Source organism: Xenopus laevis, chromosome 2S, assembly GCF_017654675.1.
Source record: "Xenopus laevis strain J_2021 chromosome 2S, Xenopus_laevis_v10.1, whole genome shotgun sequence".
NCBI classification, from domain to species: domain Eukaryota; kingdom Metazoa; phylum Chordata; class Amphibia; order Anura; family Pipidae; genus Xenopus; species Xenopus laevis.
Window position 1 is genome coordinate 1,224,551 of NC_054374.1, and position 23,779 is coordinate 1,248,329.

Genomic DNA, 23,779 nt, shown 5'->3' on the forward strand with positions numbered 1-23,779 from the left:
TTTTTATGAATACCACTTTATGTATAGTGATCTTTAGAGGAAAGGTTTTAGTGAGCCTGAACAATATCAATATGGACATTTCACCCGAAATATTTCTAGATGAGCTCTACCACCACCTCATGGGATAATGTTGCAACAGCATGTTCTCTCTTTTTTGTCTTATTCCATGCAAAGCACTAATCATTTTAAATCTTATATGATATACACATAATGATAAGTTGTTTTATAGAGTAATAAACAACCTTAAAAACATAAGAATATTTTCTTAAATTGTACAGTCCTGCCCTATAGGATGGGATGGCACCTTCACAGACCAAAGCAAATGGAATAGAAAAGCAATAAATTATGTTATGAACAATGCAGAAAATTGGACCAGAAAAACGAATCTTCCAAAAGAGTAAAAAACCAGAACCCAAAAAGTTTTACTGGATAAAAAAATTGCAAAAACATTATCCAAATTTCAGTGGCACATAATTGTTAAGATGCAGCAAACCCATCCATAACTTTGTCATTTGACTGCATACAGCCGAATCCCAAACAGATTTGCCAAATCCAAACCCTAATTTGCATTTTCAAAATTAAAAAAAAAAGTTTCCATTAATTATGAACAAACAATTTCACATTAAGTTGAGTTTGCACCTGGATCACTGAGCTGTCAGACTGACACTAAATAATAAAAGATGTACAGTATATATAAGAATAAAAAAATGTATATATATATATATTGTAAGGGCACGATATCATGTGTATTTCACCAGAATTAGGCTGGTGAAATGACAACTCCAATGAAAACTGTGTTGCTGCAGCTAGTAAAGCTGTGTACATTTTGAACCGGTTTAGTAAAAGCTGGATTAAGGGTCCCTGGAGTGAATGGAAGAGAGCAGGGTGGGCTTTCAATTCCTTGCTCCATGTAAGGGTTTGCAGCTGCCTAAACTAGGAGGTAGCTAAGTAATTAGCTAATTAATCTTTAGTTAAAAGGAGGTGTGGAGCAACACCTCAGAGCTTCCCCCTAGAGACCTCCTTAAGTGGAGGAGGGTGAGGGGCCACGTGAGAACTCCCTTCAGTGGAGGGAAGAAGAAGAAGTGCTGGTGAGCACCTGGGAGCAAGTGTTTGATTCCTCTGCATTGGAGAGAGCTCCAAAGGACTGGAGAGAGGAAGAGAGAAACCCTCCCAGGTGACTAGAGTGTCTCGAGTGTGTCCCAGAGAGGATTGTGGGATTTGTGTTGGCTGAAAGCCATTGAGGGCTAAAGGGAAATGTGAGTTAATGTGTATTACACTAGTGAGGGTGTGGATTGGGACTGTTTATGTTTAGTGAATGTTGTCCCCTATGTGAAGCCAGTAAGCTGAAGATTTGTGTTTGTTGCAAATAAAAGCCAGCGGCATTAGAACTCTTTAGTGTAAGGGCACACGCTAAGATTCGGGGAGATTAGTCGCCCGGTGACAAATTGCCTCTTCTTAATCTCCCTGAAAAGTCTTCCTGCTGGCTAAAATGTACAGTAAATCGCAGGTGGGATGGCACTTGGAGCAGTTTGTTTTCCAAAATTGCCTCGCTAGGAAACTTTGGGCAACTTCGTAAAACTGAATGCTCTGAGTGCCATTCTGCCGGCGACTTACATTTTAGCTGGCGGGGAGGCAGTTTCGGGAGATTAGATGCCTGAAAAAGAAGCAATTTGCCCCCTTAAGGTGGTCAGTCTCCAGTTTTTTTGCTGAAACTGTACTGTGATCTTGGGTTTTGCTACCGGAAGTTCACAATAAATATATATATATATATATATATATTGTGTTATGGTGACAAAAAGGTCTCCAAGTGATTGATAATATATATGTTGGGCCACGGATTCTCAGGCATTTTTACTGAGGTGAGACCAGTAGTGCTGTTAGCAGAGAAACACTTTGGGGCAAATTCACTAAGATTCGTAGTTGCGCCAGCGTCCGCTTCGCCACACTTCGCCAGGCAAATTTTCGCCAGCACTACGCAAATTCACTAAAATCCGAAGTTGCGCTCAGGGGAAATGAAAGGTTGCGAAGTTGCACTAGCGTTAATTCGCCAAGCAAAGCGATGCTTAATTTGCATACGGCGCCAAATTGAAGTTACAATGGAGGTATATGTAGAATCACTACACAAGCCTGGGAAATCTTCCAAACAGCAATTAAAATGTTTATTTTGCCCTACACATGTGCCCACTGTATAGTTAAGGTGCCATGAGTTAGGAAATGTAGGGGGGAAGGAGGGGAGCCCCAAAAAAAAATTTGATCTTTTTCAGTCTATCACCCATAAAAAAAGAAAAAACACCAGCGTTTTTTGGGACTTTGAAAAAATTTCAACTTTTTTTGAAGCAATCCCTCTCTACTCTATTGCACTTCGCCTGGTCTGAGGTGGCGAAGGAAGTCTGGCGTAAAAGGTAGCGTTCAGTACAATGCGCGCGTCAGTGAATTTGCGTAGTTACGTCTATTGCGCAAATTCACCAGGCGTAAGGATGCGAAGTAACACTAGCGAATTTACGCCAGCGTAATCGGCGAATTAACAAAAATGCGCTACGCTAGCGAATTAACACTAGCGTTAGGCGCTTCGTCCTTTAGTGAATTTGCCCCCTTGTCTCTCTGCAGGGTTTTTGTAATTGATGATCCGGGACTGGTCTTACTGGGAATCCGCAAGAGTAGGGTGGGGCGGATTCCCAAATCTGTAGGCCAGGTTTTCAAGGCCTATTTAGTACATCTGATGCTGAGCAGAGTATATGTGTGAGTTTGGAGTTCTCACTGTCAGGAGGAAAAGAAAGACATTTATTTTGTGTGGGGAAATTCTGCAGCCACTGGAAAATAAATGTGGGCAGGAAGCTCTTAAACCGACCCTGGTGTGTGAAGTCGCCTCATTTGCAGCCTACCAGCCAGTGAACCCCCACAATATATATATATGTAAATACAGTAGTTTCAGACCAGCACACCCTATATAAAAAATGTAAGTTGTATTGCCGATACATTGCAGCTATATGCATTGTACTATAAAATGATTTGGCATGTAGAAACCACAAAATAAAAACACCACATTTTTAGAGGCAAACACAAATAATCCAGGACAATAAAGAATGCAACAAAATGTTCAAACAAAATAATTGCATGATGAGACTGCTGGTCAAAATCCAGTGATGTTATTCTCACTGTACAAAAAGATGTTTCCAAGAAAGATGGTTCATTTCAATACACACGTGTAGAGCTGAATGGTCAGATATAGAGACAATACAATTCTACCTGTATCTGACCATTCAGCACTAACAATGGCTGATGTTTGGGTCCCTTCAAAGGCTCCCGATCAAAATTTTCCGTCCAGCCCGATCGACGAGCCGACCGATATTCAAGTCTTCTGCCGATATCAGTCGGCTCTTTTCCCACCATACACGCAACAAATATAGGATGAAAATTCGTTTCGTACGATATTATCAGTGTGTCTATGGCCACCTTAAAGCTGGCCATAGATGCACAGATCCTATCGTATAAATCGAGGATTCGTACGATTTTCGGACCGTGTGTGGAGAGTGCCGACATCTTTCGTCCAGCGGAGATCGGTCGTTTGGTCGATCGGACAGGTTTGATTTTGACCCGACCGTTCTCATTGTGCATCGTAATCAGAACGTTCAGATTACCCCTGATATAGTCATGCTCGTTAATGGCATATCGGGGAAAGATCCGCTCGTTTGGTGATGTCACGAAACGAGCGGATCTTTGCATCTATGGCCACATCAAGACTTTATTCCAACTGTCAGATGAACTCCTGTCTCCTGTAGGGTGTCAGCAAAGTGTCAGTGCAAATAAAAATGTGTCGCCCTTTAGTTTTACAATTCACACCCTTTCAGTTTGCCTGTTTCACTCATTTCTGTATGTACAGTACAGTATGTGCACTTAGGAACTAGTACATTCATGGGACTTGTTATCCAGAATGCTCAGGATCTCCCGGATAATGGATCTTTCCGTAATTTGGATCTTCATACCTTAAGTCTACTAGAAAATCATATAAACATGAAATAAACCCAATAGGCTGGTTTTGCCTCCAATAAGGATTAATTATATCTTAGTTGGGATCAAGTACAAGCGACTGTTTTATTATCACACAGAAAAAGGAAATCAGTTTTAAACATTGGGATTATTTGATTATAATGGAGTCTATGGGAGATGGGTCTTTCTGTAATGTGGAGCTTTGCGAGTGAGAGGCGTGTGGATGAGAGGCTTGTGGATAAGAGATCTGTGGATGAGAGGTGTGTGGATAAGAGATCTGTACAGAGTGAGGTGACACAGGAAATGGCCATCACTTAGTTTATGAGGCGGAGTCAGTTCTCGGGCCACACCCAAACCAAATAACCTGCACTTACAGTTTTAGTGAAAGAAATGATTTAAAGGCAAGTGCCAGTAAGTACATAAGCTTCACCTGTATACAAACTGCCACATGCGATACACATATGTGTATATAATAGAGATATACGGCGTGGGAGTTCTAGGTGCTCCCCGGTAGTGAAATGGTCTCACCCAGGCCCCAGGGCTGTAGCGCACACAGAAGAGTTTAAATCCCTGAGGAGGGGGGGAGGACATTTGGGCCGTGCCTGTGCGAGTTGATTGGTTGCAGCAGAATGTGGGAGGAGCGTGGCGCAGGGTGTGGCGGAGAGTTGAAGTGAACTGAGGGCTGGATTTTGTCTGGAGGCACAAGCTGCTGTTGGTACAGTCCGACTAAGGGAAGGATTTCTTCTGCAACTTCGTTTTCCCACAGAGTCCGCCTCCTCCTCCCCCGAGTGATCAGTATGTTCCTCAGCCTCGGGCTCCTGCTCTGTCTCCTCTCCCTCGCTCCGCACATCACAGGTAACCGCGCCCGCTATAAACTACTCCTCACGCTCAGATGTGACGCACATGTCTGTGCAAGGGTTAATGCGTGCGTCTATAGAGGAACCCTGGGGCTCGCTTCTCTGCGCTGGGCACGTAATTGTGGGCGGGGCACCGTGTGAGGAGCTCGGGGGTGGAGCCTGTGTGAAGAGGTGTGGGGGGCGGGGCCTGTGTGTGTATTAAGGCGGGAGAACTCAGGGTCAGGTGTCATTTTCAAAATCAAGTACAAAACGAGCCAAAGAGTCAGCTGACAAGTAGCCCATTAATAGCTGAGTGTGAGCAGTGAAAAAAGTCTAAAATACCAAATGTATGTTATAATAGGCCTTTTTCACATTTTCACTCATTTCCAAATATTTCCCTGAAGTAAAATGGGAGAGACTGAGTGATGAGCAGGGGATAAGTACAGAGGAGGAGCCTCACAATAGTGATGTCTATTTACAGACCCGCCTCTCAGTGATGTCACACAGGGGGCGGGCACAAGTCAATACTGTCAAGTGCTGGGCCCAAGTGCCAAGGATTTTGTGCAGGAGTCACCGACCCACGGCTTTCATCACTGTCCCATAAGGCCTATTACAAATACAATTTCAGTAAAAGTTGGGAAAACGGCTCAATCTTGACATTTTGCCCCAAAATTGTGTGAAATTGAGGAAAGTCAGTGTAAAACACAAGTGTGCTTAAAGGTGGGGGCTAATAGAGTCGCCTTTCAGTTGGGGAGAACAGGAGGTTGTTTTTTTTAAATGCCCCCCCGCCAGCGATACACTTGCCACCCCGGGAGGGAACTCCCAGTATGAGCAGCCATCAGGTCCGGACTGAGAATTAAAATAGGCCCCGGCATTTCAGGTACCCACAGATTGCCAGTCCGGGGCCTGGCAGCCATGTTGTGTCACTCGCATGCGCATAATGAATCGATGTGACATCACATGCAACATGGCTGCTCATACTAGGAGTTCCCTCCCGGTGTGGCAAGTGTATCACTGGCGGGGGGGCATTTAAAAAACAACCTCCTGTTCTCCCCAACTGGAATGCGACTCTATTAGCCCTCACCTAAGATTGGGGATAACATTTTTACCCAACAGGTGCCCTTTAAGGAGACTGGGGTACAGAGTCCAAAATCTGGTAACTCCCGACTTCTACACACGTCAGTCCCATTGCATGCTGGGTATTGTAGTCTTCCATTACACTTGGCACACTGTTAAACACTACATTACCCAACATGCACCGGGAGACACAGGCTCGGCACATTAGGGCAACAGAAAACTGTGGCTGGTTTCCAAAGTACAAATCAGCCAAAAAAGTAGGCCAAATCCGTAGCTTGACTAGTTTGTACTTTCAAAACCCGCCTGGGCTTTCAATTAGTAGCCCAATTTGTCTGGAAACCACCAAGCTGGCAACCCCGGAGATGGGTGTACTGTGTGTAGTAGAAGTTGTGTGTGTGAGACACACCAGCTCTCAGGCTCCTCTCACTAATGTAACACAAAGAGAACATGTTGCTTTATGTATTGTGCTGCACATGTGTGTGTGTGTTACTGGCCCAGTGTATCAGTCCCATGTTTACTGGTCACATACGACTGGGCCACTCCCTATACCAGCTGTGCCAACTCCTCACAATACACAAGTAAAAACAGTTTCCCTGCTCCGTGTGGTTCATTGGAGGGATGAGCAAGTCCCAGGCTCAAGTGTTGCACTGAGCAGTCTCCTCTGTATAACATCACACAGGCAGGGCTGGGGTTAAATACAATGGTGTTATACAGAGGAGTCTGTAGGAGGCAAGGCAAAATAAAGTGTATTTTTATCCATGTAAACCCGAGTGCTTCTGTCTGCCTATCAGCCTCACAATAAATGCACCTTTTGTCTAACACAATAACCTGCTGTGATCCCCAGACAATGACACTGTATATCTGAGTGCTGTTACTTTAAGACTATATAAATATTTACTGTACTTATGTAATGAACACAAGCCTGACACAACCAGTGGAACCAGCCATTCCATGTGCCCAAGCTTAATTACTGCCTATAATGTCATTAATTAGATTCCTGCGTTTATTACACTGTCTTATTGCTCTGAGACGATGGCTACAGGTACTTTATATTCACATTCTCCTTATACATTACTGGGCTGTTTTGAGACTGTGTGTTGCCGTTGCTGAACTACTCCCATCTACATCCCTAATTTTTATAGTTCAGCCAGACACACACGTTTCCCTTGTTGTTTTTGAACAGGGACTGGGATACAGAATCCTTGGCTGACATCTTAACAATTGTTCACAAGTGGAGATTTCTTCTGTATTTGTCTAAAGTGGCCTTGATGCAGTGATAAAGTAGTAGGAAATGAAGGAACATTTGCAGACTGTGTGTTTTGTACCATAGTGATAGTCAATGGGACTGGTTAAATGACAATATCTCTGTATATATTTCCTATCTGACCATTTCAATGGCTGACTGTCACTTCTATCTGTCAGACATAACTTTCCTACCATTGTTGTCTGTTAATTCATGACCAGAACATTGTCTGATTAGTTATTTTTATTACTACTTTAGTTAAAGGGGTGGTTCACCTATGAGATGTTAGTATGATGTAGAGAGGGATATTCTGAGACAATTTGCAATTTGGTTTTCATTTTTTATTATTTGTGGTTTTTGACTTATTTCGTTTTTTATTCAGCAGCTCTCCGGTTTGTAATTTCAGTAATTGGGTTGCTATGGCCCAAATTCCCCTAGCAACCCTGCACTGATGTGAATAAGAGACTGGAATATGAATAGGAGAGGCCTGAATAGAAAGATGAGGAATAAAAAGTAACAATAACAACACATCTGTAGCCTTGTTTATTAGAAGGGAGTCAGCGACATCCATTTGAAAGCTGAGTCAGAAGAAAAAGACAAATAACTATAAAAAATTTTGCTTAGTGAAAAGTTGCTTAGAATTGGTCGTTTTATAACATAATAAAAGTTACCTGGTGAATCCCCCTTTAATCTGAATGGTTATTGGTAGATGAGGAGATTGCAATGGATAATCATTTGTCTGACATAAAGATAAATCCTCACGTCTATGGGCAGCATTTATTGTCACATGTTTGGAGTTAGGTGTCAGATATCAGATGAATTAGTGTTTAATATTAATATATATACATACTGTAGATACACGGGATGAGCTGGGAGTATGAAGGGCAAGTATTACTCAGCACATGGGCTATTTCTGTGCTGGATGGGGAACAAGTTACAACTTTGTGTGTCTGTATCACATTCACATACACACATAATTAGTAATTAGCTGTGTGACACAGGCATCTGATGTGCAATTGATTGCTGCAGGGTTTGTCTATGTAATATGTTGTGTGGCTCTTTCACAGGGCTGCTTCTTTGTTATATTACATGTTTAAGGCTCATATTATATTAAAATAAAGTTGACGGACTGGGACACATAGTTTACATATAGGAGCACATACAGGCACGTCACACACAAGAAAGCTGAACACTTTATAATATTCAAACAAAAATATGTTTACATTTAAGTGTTAATAGGAAGGAGATACTGGGCTTGCAAGTCTGTGTGTAATATCAGACATGTAGTAGGATAGTCAGGGCTGAAATACTGGCGTTAACACTGCCTCATATGTGCTGAAATCAGACACTAAATCAGACACTAAATCAGACACTAAATCAGACACTACCTTTTGCCATGATCTGTAAGGGAATTGAGTGATGACGTTGCAGAGGGAGGTGCAGCAGTGGAAGTAGGTGAAGTGGTTTAGGCACTGGAAAGAAGGGAATGTCCCTGAATGTGTGGAGAGAGGAGATAGTGAGGTGTAGTGAGATACAGAGGAATGAAGGGTCGTTTATTATTTCTCATCATGGGGAACCTTGATAAAGGCAGAGGGGCCTGTGTGAGTAGGACGATCCTAAAAGCAGAGTTTAATACAGACTGAAGTGAGAGGCGCCAGTTAGTAGCACATTACAGTAGTTTTGATGGTAAAGGATGATGGTGTGCATGAGTGTCACAGCTGTTGTTTGATGAGAATGGGGCAGATCTTGCCAATATTACATACGAAAGTGACCGGTTTTAAACAGGGTATTGACATGATCAACAAATGATCACCCCCAGCCAGCTGAAGGAGTTAATGATCACCTCCAGACAGCATGCTGAAGGAGTTAATGATCACCCCAGACAGCATGCTGAAGGAGTTAATGATCACCCCAGACAGCGTGCTGAAGGAGTTAATGATCACCCAGACAGCGTGCTGAAGGAGTTAATGATCACCCCCAGACAGTGTGCTGAAGGAGTTAATGATCACCCCAGACAGCGTGCTGAAGGAGTTAATGATCACCCCAGACAGTGTGCTGAAGGAGTTAATGATCACCCAGACAGTGTGCTGAAGGAGTTAATGATCACCCAGACAGCATGCTGAAAGAGTTAATGATCACCCCCAGACAGCGTGCTGAAGGAGTTAATGATCACCCCAGACAGTGTGCTGAAGGAGTTAATGATCACCCAGACAGTGTGCTGAAGGAGTTAATGATCACCCCAGACAGCGTGCTTGAAGGAGTTAATGATCACCCCAGACAGTGTGCTGAAGGAGTTAATGATCACCCAGACAGTGTGCTGAAGGAGTTAATGATCACCCCCAGACAGCGTGCTGAAGGAGTTAATGATCACCCCAGACAGCGTGCTGAAGGAGTTAATGATCACCCCAGACAGTGTGCTGAAGGAGTTAATGATCACCCCAGACAGTGTGCTGAAGGAGTTAATAATCACCCCCAGACAGCGTGCTGAAGGAGTTAATGATCACCCCAGACAGTGTGCTGAAGGAGTTAATGATCACCCCAGACAGTGTGCTGAAGGAGTTAATGATCACCCCAGACAGCGTGCTGAAGGAGTTAATGATCACCCCAGACAGCGTGCTGAAGGAGTTAATGATCACCCCCAGACAGCGTGCTGAAGGAGTTAATGATCACCCCAGAGAGCGTGCTGAAGGAGTTAATGATCACCCCCAGACAGCGTGCTGAAGGAGTTAATAATCACCCCAGACAGCGTGCTGAAGGAGTTAATGATCACCCCAGACAGAGTGCTGAAGGAGTTAATGATCACCCCAGACAGAGTGCTGAAGGAGTTAATGATCACCCCCAGACAGTGTGCTGAAGGAGTTAATGATCACCCCAGACAGCGTGCTGAAGGAGTTAATGATCACCCCAGACAGTGTGCTGAAGGAGTTAATGATCACCCCAGACAGAGTGCTGAAGGAGTTAATGATCACCCCCAGACAGCGTGCTGAAGGAGTTAATGATCACCCCCAGACAGCGTGCTGAAGGAGTTAATGATCGCCCCCAGACAGCGTGCTGAAGGAGTTAATGATCACCCCAGACAGTGTGCTGAAGGAGTTAATGATCACCCAGACAGTGTGCTGAAGGAGTTAATGATCACCCAGACAGCATGCTGAAAGAGTTAATGATCACCCCCAGACAGCGTGCTGAAGGAGTTAATGATCACCCCAGACAGTGTGCTGAAGGAGTTAATGATCACCCAGACAGTGTGCTGAAGGAGTTAATGATCACCCCCAGACAGCGTGCTGAAGGAGTTAATGATCACCCCAGACAGTGTGCTGAAGGAGTTAATGATCACTCAGACAGTGTGCTGAAGGAGTTAATGATCACCCCCAGACAGCGTGCTGAAGGAGTTAATGATCACCCCAGACAGCGTGCTGAAGGAGTTAATGATCACCCCAGACAGTGTGCTGAAGGAGTTAATGATCACCCCAGACAGTGTGCTGAAGGAGTTAATGATCACCCCAGACAGCGTGCTGAAGGAGTTAATGATCACCCCAGACAGCGTGCTGAAGGAGTTAATGATCACCCCCAGACAGCGTGCTGAAGGAGTTAATGATCACCCCCAGACAGTGTGCTGAAGGAGTTAATGATCACCCCAGAGAGCGTGCTGAAGGAGTTAATGATCACCCCCAGACAGCGTGCTGAAGGAGTTAATGATCACCCCAGACAGTGTGCTGAAGGAGTTAATGATCACTCAGACAGTGTGCTGAAGGAGTTAATGATCACCCCCAGACAGCGTGCTGAAGGAGTTAATGATCACCCCAGACAGTGTGCTGAAGGAGTTAATGATCACCCCAGACAGTGTGCTGAAGGAGTTAATGATCACCCCAGACAGCGTGCTGAAGGAGTTAATGATCACCCCAGACAGCGTGCTGAAGGAGTTAATGATCACCCCCAGACAGCGTGCTGAAGGAGTTAATGATCACCCCCAGACAGCGTGCTGAAGGAGTTAATGATCACCCCAGAGAGCGTGCTGAAGGAGTTAATGATCACCCCCAGACAGCGTGCTGAAGGAGTTAATAATCACCCCAGACAGCGTGCTGAAGGAGTTAATGATCACCCCAGACAGAGTGCTGAAGGAGTTAATGATCACCCCAGACAGAGTGCTGAAGGAGTTAATGATCACCCCCAGACAGTGTGCTGAAGGAGTTAATGATCACCCCAGACAGCGTGCTGAAGGAGTTAATGATCACCCCAGACAGTGTGGTGAAGGAGTTAATAATCACCCCAGACAGCGTGCTGAAGGAGTTAATGATCACCCCCAGACAGTGTGCTGAAGGAGTTAATGATCACCCAGACAGCGTGCTGAAGGAGTTAATGATCACCCCCAGACAGCGTGCTGAAGGAGTTAATGATCGCCCCCAGACAGCGTGCTGAAGGAGTTAATGATCACCCCCAGACAGAGTGCTGAAGGAGTTAATAATCACCCCAGACAGCGTGCTGAAGGAGTTAATGATCACCCCCAGACAGTGTGCTGAAGGAGTTAATGATCACCCCCAGACAGTGTGCTGAAGGAGTTAATGATCACCCAGACAGCGTGCTGAAGGAGTTAATGATCACCCCAGACAGTGTGCTGAAGGAGTTAATGATCACCCCAGACAGTGTGCTGAAGGAGTTAAAAGACCAGTAACATAAAAAAAAAAAAATTGGTTTCCACTTAATGGAAAAAAACACCAAGACCGTTTTAACTTTAAATTGGCAAAGTCTTTATTAAGAAATTACTGATTCTCTGCTTCCTCTTCAGAAACGGCCACGATCCATTGTGCGGCGCTCAATGTCTCCCCCCTGCCTTCTATAGGAGATAGCCAGGGAGGAGAAATCGAGGGCCACACAATGGATCGTTGCCCTGTCGCTGTTTCTGAAGAGGAGCGCAAGCAGAGAATCAGTAACTTCTTCATAAAGACTTTGCCAATTTAAAGTTAAAACTGTCTTGGTGTTTTTTTCGTTATGTAGAAATTAATTTTTTTTTTATTTTTTTGTTACTGGTCCTTTAATGCTGAATGAGTTAATGAGCCATTAATAGTAATTATTGTGAATATAACAGGGGCAGGTTTGTTGCTCAACCCTTGGGTAACAAAAATGACGTGGCACCTTTTCTCTTTCTCACATGGGGATTGTTAAATAGGCAGTGACCCTTCTTAGTTGCTAAAAAGACTTTGTTTAGTAGCGCTCAGTGCACATTCAGCCGATTTACCTGCACTAACATAGAGTTCCCATACTCGGGTCAAGCGCAAAAACGGTCGCCGGCGCCTAAGAATAGTCGCCGGCATCCAAGAATAGTCTCCAAGAATGGTCGCCGGCATCCAAAAACGAGACACCGGCACCTCCAATGGGAACAGAAACCCTCAATTTTTTGATGAAACTTACCAGAAGCTGCTGCATTTCTCACCCTCGGCTTATACTCGAGTCAATAAGCTTTCCCAGTTTTTGGAGGTAAAATTAGGTACCTCGGCTTATACTCGGGACGGCTTATACTCGAGTATATACGGTACCTCTTAAAGGAGTCGTTTGCTTTTATTTTTGCATTATTTCTTTTTTATTGTTTCCGACTCTTTCCAGCTTTCAAATGGGGTCACTGACCCCATCTAAATGACAAATGCTCTGTAAGGCTACAAATGTATTTTTATTGTTACTTTTTATCACTGAATTTGCCTCTCCTATTCATATTACAGTTTCTTATTCAATTCAATCCTGGTTGTTAGGGGAATTTGAACCCTAGCAACCAGATGGCTGAAACTGCAAACTGGAGAGCTGCTGAATAAAAAGCTAAATAACTCAAAAACCACAAATAATAAAACATGAAAACCAATTCCAAATTGCCTCGGAATATCCCTCTCTATATCATATTAAAGTTAACTTAAGGTGAACAATCCCTTTTAACTGCCAGCTGACTTTCAAGACCATATAAAAACACAAGGCCGAAGGAACTCCAAGATAACGTTTTAATATCCACATATTTTACAACAGGGGGTACTTTATTTATTATAATACACAAGTTTCAGTGAGTCATGTGACAGAAATGACATCAGAACTCACCGTTTATAACTGATGACATCACTAGTCACCGTTTATAAGGATATAATTTACAAGATATTCATGGCTTTTGTGTATTATATGGTATTGGTATGGGATCTGTTATGCAGAAATTGCTGAATTATGGAACGGCCGTCTCCCTACATTTTATCCAAATCCAAATTTAAAAACTGATTTCCTTTTTCTGTGTAATAATAAAACAGTCGCTTGTACTTGATCCCAACTAAGATATAATTAATCCTTATTGGAAGCAAAACCAGCCTATTGGGTATATTTAATGTTTACATGATTTTATAGTTGAATTAATGTATGAAGATCCAAATTATCGAAAATATCTGTTTTCCTGGAAAACCGCCGGTCATTCTGGTTAATGGGTCCCATACCTGTATATGTATTTCCCAGCCTACCTGGCAGGACAGGTATACAGAGTGATATGAATGGTAGAAAGCTGTGCATTGCCACACTAATACTAGCCTCTAGGCCCAGATGGCCAGTAAACCAATAAAACACAAGCCTGCCGTTGGCCAACCAGGTTTCTCATCTCAGATTTGCATACACGTGCCATGATTGAACGCAATCGTTCAGGGATTATCTCTTGTGCCAAGGATCTGTCTAGGGATGGGCTAGGGATGCACCAAATCCAGGATTCGGTTCAGGATTTGGCCTTTTTTAGCAGGAGTTGGCACAATCCAAGTGCCTGGCCAAACTGAATCCTTAAATTGATGTTACGCTTCATCACACAAACAAGGTTGGTTCTCTTTAACCTTTCCTAGCCCTCATTTGCATATACATATTGGGGTTCAGCTAAATCAGTCACAAAGGAAAATTGAGGATTTGGTGCATCTACTGCTTCTGCACATTGGGCTCCTTGTTGGTCACTTTTGGTCAACTTGAAGATCCCAATATGCGGTGATTACATGTTGTTCTTGTTTTACTTTGTTGATTTCAGCCACATGTTTGTTTGTTCAGTCTGAATCAATGTGGAACATTACATAATGTAATGGAGATATGGGGGGGAGGAATATTTTTGTACTTGATGGAAGTTTTTGGGACTTTTTATACTCCCACAGGGCAAGAATATATCAGAGACACTCTGTGATACATTGTAGGCGTTCAGTGAAAACTCCCTGTTTGACATGAGTGTTACAGTTTATCCTTGTAGTGAATTACAAGTACAGGACGGAATGCTCACTAACCAATCACAGATCTCCTCACCACTCAATGCTACACACCAAGGTCCCTCTGTCACAGCTCTGTGTGATCACTTGTTTACTTATAGCATCAAGGGACACTCATAGGCGGAGGGGGCATTTTCTGCTCTACACCTGAAGCCAACAGCAGACAAACTCTCACAGGGACCCAAGGAAAGACTTGCTTCAATTAACTTAAAGGGATACTGTCATGGGAAAACATCAGTTAATAGTGCTGATCCAGCAGAATTCTGCACTGAAATCCATTTCTCAAAAGAGCAAACAGATTTTTTTATATTCAATTTTCAAATCTGACATCATGACATGTTTCCCAGCTGCCCCCAGTCATGTGAATTGTGCTCTGATAAACTTCAGTCACTCTTTACTGCTGTACTGCAAGTTGGAGTGATATCAACCCCAGCAGCCTAACAACAGAACAATGGGAAGATAGATACCAGATAGCAGCTCCCTAACACAAGATAACAGCTGCCTGGTAGATCTAAGAACAGCACTCAATAGTAAAATCCAGGTCCCACTGAGACACATTCAGTTACATTGAGTAGGAGAAACAACAGGCTGCCAGAAAGCAGTTCCATCCTAAAGTGCTGGCTCTTTCTGAAATCACATGACCAGGCAAAATGAGCTGAGATGCACCTACACACCAATATTACAACTAAATACACTTGCTGCTTCAGGAATGACATTTTATATTGTACAGTCAATTATTTGCAGTGTAAACGGTGTCATTTAGAGATAAAAACTACACAATAAAAATCATGACAGAATTCCTTTAAGCGAACATGACAATGGGAGGTGTAGATTTCCCGAAACATTCTTTACGTTGTGTAGCAAAAGAAATAATTGCACAGCAAGAAGTGTTAAAGTGCTGTGACTTTCCTTTGATTATTCTATCACCAGGTAACCAATGAGAGCTAAACAGTCACTGGTTACACTGGGTAACTACTCTGTAGTTCTATTAGGATCACTACTTCTGCCCTTTTAACTGTCCATCAACTTTGATTTAAAGGGGATCTTTACACAAAAACTGTTGGATAATGAAAAGAATGTAATTATAAGAAACTTTTCTATATCCATTAATTAAATTTAAGTGATTTTAAAGTTGTGTAAATGCAAAATTCGGGACCTTTGTCAGACCTATGCTATGTCCATAATCAATCAAATCAATTTTTTCAACCCAAATTTTTAGTGGGAAAAAATACTTGAATTTTTTGAGATGTATTATACGCCAATGTTGAAAAAGCCTGAATCTGGAAATCCGCCATCTCAGACCTGTCCAGGTCCTGTATAAGTCAATGGGAGTGGCACCTATCTCATATTGAATTTATCTTACGGTAGAACTACATGGTGCGTCAAATCGGATGCGAAAATACAAATGTTGGATCTTGTCGCTGTATTCATCCGACAGTCGTGCCGTGTTTGATGAACGCTGCGACACCATCCAACATTTGTATTTCTTACCTTATTCTCCGTTGCATCCGATTTTGACGCCTGCGTTTTGGAGCATCGGATTCCCCGGAAATGCACCGAAGTCGTCTATGTATTTGTACCCTAAGTCTTCAGGTGCTTTCTCTTGAAAATTTTACTTTTTCTGGGTTTTCTGCAAAAACTCAAAAAATTGGAGTCATTCGGGGGGGAAAAGCCAGAAAAATTTGAGCAATTCAGGAAAAAAGTCTGAAAAATTCAAGCAATTCAGGCTTTCACTCGATTTTATAGAATTTTTCTGCGATCAATGAAATAGGTTTTTTTTTATTAATGAAAAGCCTAAAATCGGGCAGGGGAATTTAGTCGTAGTTTTTTTTTTTATTAAATAAAATATGAGATCGGATTTTAGTTAATAACCTCCTATAAGTGGGCAATGTATGTTGGGGGAATTTGTAGTCCAAATCTGATGGGCTGAAATGATACCCACATTAGTCACATATACAAACACCGTTGTGTTTTAAACAGTATAAATGTTTGTGTACACACACAGGGACACATTTTATATATTGTTGGTTTGTATAATAAATGAGTATTTAGCTCATAGAGATGTCGGGGCATCAATAGTAAGTTGTGTAGAAGATACATCGTGTCTCACATCCCTATGACTCACTTTATAGGCAGTCTGAAGGGATCTGATGATTAGGGTGTATCTCTAACATTCTCCTGTGTAGTTGTTGTTGTTATAGTGAATGTGTGATTAATTAGCAGTGACTCACAGCCTCGTGGCAACACAACAAAGAGGAATTTAGTTCACCTCTATATTTAGTGCCGGCTCTCTTCTATACAGATCACTTTATACACATGGTGAGTTACACAATGGTGAACTGTATTATCAGCCTTGGACTTGCCTAAAAAATCATACGAGCCGATAGCTTGGTGTATTTAGCAGATAAATATGATACTACATAAACCATACATGGGGCTTGCCTAATCCTCATTAAAGAATGTGGTTAATTACTACTAGGGAGCAGGCCATGGTGGATTAAAGGGTTTGGGTGAAATGTAACAATTGAAAGGTATTGCATTAGGTCAGGGGTGTCCAAACTATGGCCCGAGGGCCACATGCGGCCCAGGATGCATATGAATGTGGCCCAGCTTGAAACGCTTGGTTCCCGAGGAAATAGGAGGAGGGGGGACTCGGCCCATTGCCCAGTTAGTAATAATAATATAATTATACGTCTATTTAATATCCAGGTGTCCCATATTCCAGTGTATAGCTCCATCTGGTTATCCAACTGCCATTGTAGTTCTTTTCTGTGTATTTCCTTTACTTTTACAAATCAAACGTGTTTGTGTATTTCATGTGTGGCCCCAGACAATTTTTATTTTTCCAATGTGGCCCAGCGAGCCAAAAGTTTGGACACCCCTGCATTAGGTCATTGCATATAAATCACAGCTCTTATGACATTGCATTTGTTAATGATTTCCACTATGAAAGAAGTAGGTTTACAATCTGTGGCAGGAAATGTTGCAGGAAATATAGAAGTGACTCACAATGTGTATACACTGATAGTATTTTGATACTAGCTGTTGTTGGGGATAAGCTATGCAGAGTTGTGCTATAGGTTATAACTAACAATTCCACTATCACTCCTTCTCCACTCGGGGTTATCCTAGATTCTGCCCTGTCATTCACTCCTCATATCCAGTCACTTATTAAATCATGTCACTTCCACCTAAGGAACATATCCAAAATACCATCATTTATCACCCAAGATGCTGCCAAAATTCTTATTCACTCTCTCATCATATCACGTCTAGACTACTGTAACTCTCTTTTAATTGGCCCCCCCCTCCAGAGACTGTCAGCTCTCCAGTCCATAATGAACACTGCTGCGAGGCTCATACACCTCAGCAACCGCTCCTCCTCTGCCTCGCCATTCTGTCAATCCCTGCACTGGCTTCCGTTACCTTTCAGAATCTAATTCAAATTAATGACACTTTATAACTCTGCCCCACCCTACATCTCTGAACTCATCTCTATATACTCACCCACTCGCTTACTACGCTCCTCTACTGACCTGCTCCTCAACTCTTCTCTCATTACCTCCTCACATGCTCACATTCAAGACTTTGCAAGGGCTGCACCCCTCCTCTGGAACTCTCTCCCACCGTCTGTCCCACTTTCTCCCAACCTTTCTGCTTTCAAGAAATCTCTGAAAACGCACTTCTTTCGAGAAGCCTCCCCTCACTCTGCTTAACTACCAAACGCAACACCACATACAGTACCACATTTCTCACCCACTTAATACGATCTTGCCCACTCCCACACCTTGTGTATTACTCCCTTCCCTTTAGATTGTAAGCTCTTTTGCATAGGGCCTTCCTCACCTTTTGTACCTGTATTGATTGTGATGTATGTAACTCCATATGTTCTATGTATGTAATTAATGTGATTTAGTTGTATAATCACATTTACTTTACAGCGCTGCAAAATATGCTGGCACTATATAAATAAATGTTAATAATAAAATAATAATAGGTTGCAAGAAGCATCATATGGTCTCCCCATTTCATTGACGATATCATACCTCTCAACTGTTCCGTTTTTCTCGGGACAGTCCCGACTTTGACAGCTCAACCCACAGTCCCAGATTGTTACTGAAAAGCCCAGACTTTTTTCTCTTTGATCTCCTGCACTGAACAGCCAGAATAAGATACAAAACGTACTTGGCTTTTGGCAGAGAGCCCAGAATACGTGGCAGGTGCACTCAAGATAACTTTGTTACAATTTAAGATAAGCAATGAAATTGAAATAGGAAAAGAATGAAATAGCCGGCGGGATGGCACTCGGAGCGCTTAGTTTTCCGCAGTCATCATCATTTATTTATATAGTGCCAACAAGATACGCAGTGCTTTACCTTAGTTCTAACAAACGGGGAATAAATGGAGGATAACAAACAAGGGTTACAGATACAATAGGATTAGACTGGACTACAAATTAGAGTTTACAAACTAAAGGTTAGGGTACAATTGAGACATTAGGACTTTAGAAACAATTTATGATTGTCACGAGGAAACTTCGGGCGACTTTGGAAAACAAATTCATCCCACCGGCAATTTACATTCTAGCTGGCGGGAGGCAGTTTGGGGAGATTAGTTGCTCCTGAAGAAGAGGAGATTTATCACCGGGCGACTAATCTCCCCTAATCTGAGCGTCTCTGCCCTAAAAGGCAATTCACCTTCATTAGTAAAAGTGAAATAACAAATAAAAACCATGGAAATGTGTTGAAACTTTCATGCCAAATTTTGTAACATGGTAAATAGGGGGTGTGGCCACAACATTTGGCGCGGTCAATTCTTTTTGTCCCCCCCTTTTCAAAATGTTGGGAGGTATACAATAGTAATGTAGGCCCCAGGTTTTTTTGTTGTTTTTTCAATGACCTTTCACATTCTGGGGCTAGTTATTCGACGCACCCCCTTGTAATGTTACTAGTGAAATGAATATTTGCCCTTTGTGTTGTTGTTGAAAGCAGCATTGGGTGATCACACTGGGCTGTGCATTAGGAGTGGCTATAGCTAGCCACACACAGGTGGGTACGAGCCGCTGACTTGCTGGTGGGTCTCAGTCGTCTCACTGTAAGGAAATAAAACCATATAATTCAAGGATATCTGTTTACCCTGTAGTTGTTGTTAAAAGCTGACAATTCTTTCACTGACGCCCCAGGTCCTGAGCATTCTGCCTAACCTGCCCCATACTTTTACTGAAAATAATTCTTCATCTGCATCATGGCTCACAATCTGTCTGCGCTACCTGCTGGCCACACATCTACCCAAAATGTGCATTTCCACTTCCCCATAGGGCTGCCACCTGTCCTGACCTTTAAGCTCACCATCTTTGTGACTTTCTCCCGTTCCTTTTCCAGTCTTGGGCCCTGGTCCCTTTCTGTACCGTCCCGGATTTCCTTCTCTTACACAGCAGCCACTTCACTTATGTTCTTTCCGGTCCCTTCAGCCTGACTCTCCTTTTAACTCTTTCCTCCAACCCCTCCTTCTCCACAACATTAGCTAATTCTGTATCTACTCTCAATATTGATTCCCCAAGTCTCTTTCTCCAACTCCAGCCTGTCCCACTGTCTTCTCTAACGGCTTCTTGCAGCTTTCGGTCACTCTCTCGCCCCTCCTTCTTCAATTGAGCAGCCGCTTCCCATCCCTAATAGTGTTCTTGTGTCCCCCCGGCTCCTCCAGCACAGCACGTCCCATGAGCCTGCCAGGACTCGCATGCGTCTGAAACTTTACAAGGAACTATGAACACTGACAGACAATAAAATCTAGCGCTTGGCAAGCGACAGGGCTCATTTTCCAACGTAAAATCTGGGAAACCAAGACTTAAACCCCAGGAATAGACCCCGTACAAATGCATGTCCAAATGTCAGGAAGGCAGAAAACAAAACGTAAAATGCTTGAAAACGTAGAATCCGTGGACGTAAATTCGGGGTTATACTGTATATGGCTTCTATTTTTCTTTTAAAAACCATGGAATGGCACAATCTCCTTATAGGGCCGAGTTGGTTATTTGGGGTTAAACCGATGGCAGATTGAAGCTCATCACTGAACAACTGTAGGTGAATTATTAGGGTAGGACTACGGGGACGTTTTCGGCGCGATCCGACGCACTGCGACAAAACACCTGCGACAAGTCGCGTGCAACAGAGATAAGGACCACGCTGCACTCTTACCTTATTTCTGTTGCATGCGACTTGTCGCAGGCGTTTTGTCGCAGCGCGTCGGATCACACCGAAAACATCCATGTAGTCCTACCCTTAGGGCAAGGCCAGACGTGGCGTTTTTAAAAATAACAATACGCTACTGAAACCACATGCGACCGTCAACATGTGTTTTTCAGCACGTAGGGTTCTTTTCCCAACATGCACTTCTCATTGAATTTGGACGCCATATTTAAAATACGCTGCGTAATTACATCAAGTGTGGTTTCAAAATGGGATTGTTTTGCCACTGATATGGATTGCAGCTTTGTTATCATACAGAGAAATAGGAAAATCATTTTTAAAAATTGCATTCTGGATAATGGATTGTCTGGTTAAAGGGTAGTGAAATGGTAATTGGTTAAATAGAACATGTGCTTTTAAGGTAACTGGATTGCACACTGAAGCTCAGCGCCCCACATATATGGTTTCTCTCTGACTAGTATTTCAATACTGTGGAATGGGGCAGTTTCATTGGTCAGATTTTGGGCGTGTGATTTTTGGGTAATTGAAGGGCACTTTGATTGCTACAGTTTTCCCTGAGACAGGCCCCTTAAAGACATAGATTATGTATAATTTAGTGACTTGTGGGTAATATTAAAAAACATCACTAGACTGTGCCTCACCTCATGTTCCCCCCCCAAAAAAAAAATGTTGAAGCTTTTCTTACAGAAAAGCCATAGTTTTTGGTGAAATCAAATTGCTGGGTTTAGTATATTCATTTGAAAATGCACTAGTGACTTTTCATATTATATGTATTTAACAGGTCAAGATGACTTTGATCTAGGTCAAGCCTTCGGAGAAGATGTTGGTAAGTTGAGCTTACAATTGCTTCATTGGGAATGGTGTAGGAAAGAGAACGAAAACGGCTGAATCTTTAAAGGGATACTGTCATGGAAAACTTGTTTTTATCTTCAAAATGCATCCGTTAATAGTCTTGGTGCAGAATCCTGCAGTGAAATCCACTGTTCAGATTTTTTTAATATTTCATTTGAAAATTTGACATGGGGCTAGACATGTTGTCAGTTTCCCAGCTGCCCTCAGTCATGTGACTAGTGCTCTTTACCACTGCACGTTGGGGTTATACCACCTCCCCAATTTTCCCCCAGCTGCCTTTTAACATAACAACGGGAAGGTAACCAGATAACTCCCTGACAGCTCTGCTGAAGGTTTCGGTTGCCTGAGATTTTAGGAGCTCCGTGGGCAAATAGCACTGCCCTGTCCTGAATTTTAGTGGGGGAACAGGAAAAACTGCCTATACTGCCTCCAATAATTTATGGTGGCTCCAGGCATTTCTCTGTCAGTTTAAAACAAAATGAATTCAGAAATAGTTTGCACAGCTAAACAGTCTCCCATGCCCCACCTTGTGGTAGACATGAGAATAGCACCCAAGCAGAAGAAAGCCTGTTTTTCTATTACAGTAGAACCACCATTTTACATTTTTCAGGGACCAGAAAATCCAGGAAAATGTAATCTGCATAATATATAGGTGGGACCACAAAACAACAATGTAAAATGAGGGGAAACCTAAAATCAAGGGATGTAAAATTGAGGTTCCACTGTACTCAGCTTGGTTGTATTGAAGTACATTAAGTAGGAGAAAGAATAGCTTATCTCAAAGTAGTGCTATTGTGTAGTACTGCTCTTTCTGAAAACTCAGAATCAGGCACATTGTACTGAGATGGCTGCCTATACACCCATATTCAAGCTAAAATAATTTACATTTGTTGGTTTAAGAATAAAAATTTAAATGCTGGAGTGATTTATTTGCAAAAGAATTATGACAATACCGTGGGAGCGGGGGTCCCCAACCTTTCTTGCTCATGAGCCACATTCAAATGCAAAAGAAGTTGAAAAAAGAGTAACACAAGCATGAAAAAAGTTCCTGGTGCCAAGTGTCATAAAAAATGACCTAACTGAAGCATGAAGAACACACATGGCAGTTTCTCATTTAGTTTGTCAGGTCCAAGGGCAAAACAAGCAGGAACAAATCCTCCCATACAAAATAACAAATGCAGTTCCGGAGTCTCACACAAGTCCGTTCAAAGTCCAAAGAAGAAGTAAATAATGTCCAAAGAGTAGCACAGTACTAGATCTGATGTGCAGGAGTCCTTTCCTCTATCCCTGAAGACTGATTCCCAAGTCTCTCCTGGTGGCTCTTTTTATGCCCCTATTGGCCCAGCCTCCCAGTAAGCCCCTATTGTTCTAAAAGAGATGAGTGTAGACGTATATTGAGCCTAGGTGACGGGTTATCTTCTCCAACAAACTCTATCTATTGTTCTGTTCAGCCTTGATGGATCATCTGGAGGTATCAATACTTATCTGATTCCTGTTGTTTGTACTGTCTCCCCTTCCTACATGTTTTTAATCCTTTGGACTAAAGGTGGCCATAGACACACATAGATAATATCGTACAAAACTAATTTTCGTACGATATTCGGTGCTTGTATGGTGGTAAAAGAGCCGACTGATATCGGCAGAAGACTTGAATATCGGTCGGCTCGTCGATCGGACTGGACGGAACATTTTGATCGGGTGCCTTTGAAGGGACCCAAACATCAGCCATTGTTAGAACTGAATGGTCAGATACAGGTAGAATTCTATTGTCTCTATATCTGACCATTCAGCTCTACACATGTGTATTGAAATGAACCATCTTTCCTAAAAACATATTTCCCAAGGAAGATCGTAATTGTTACATCTATGGCCACCTTAAGCTTTTAGAAAGACATCAGATCAGTTCCTGCAATGTTATTGACATATCCATCCCATCAAGTAGGTGTTGTGATTGGCTATTTAGTAGCCCCTATGTGGACTGGCACCGACTGGAGGTTCTGTTTGGCATTACACCTGCCAACCAACCAAAACCTGCCTCCAAACCAGGAATTCAAAAATAAGCTCCTCATAGAAGTAAAGAGACCTTGTAGCGGGTTATCATACAGTACAAAGAACAGGAGAATATGTTGAGTTTTTCAAAGTGACTTGGGGATATTTTATGATAGAAATATAAAATAGGTAATGTTTGTGCATATATATATATATTTCCTTCTTCTTTTGTAGATGTAACTACAAAAACACCTGCTGCTCCCAACAAGCCAGTGGATGGTAAGTCAATAGTTGTGAAATGCTATAGGGAGTGATTTGATTTCATCTCTTAAACGGCAC

General features: G+C 42.5%; 1 protein-coding gene across 5 annotated transcripts in view; it reads left to right on the plus strand.

Moving 5' to 3' along the window:
- The first annotated feature begins 4,571 nt into the window (after nucleotides 1-4,571).
- Nucleotides 4,572-23,779, plus strand: part of LOC733316 (CD99) — a 32,815-nt gene continuing 13,607 nt past the window's right edge. For 2 of the 5 annotated variants that reach the window (XM_018248446.2, XM_018248447.2), the window contains exons 1-3: nucleotides 4,572-4,842; nucleotides 21,381-21,425; nucleotides 23,675-23,719. In XM_018248446.2, the coding sequence (XP_018103935.1) occupies nucleotides 4,785-4,842; nucleotides 21,381-21,425; nucleotides 23,675-23,719 (148 nt within the window). In that variant the 5' untranslated portion in view covers nucleotides 4,572-4,784. 5 annotated transcript variants of the gene reach the window in all.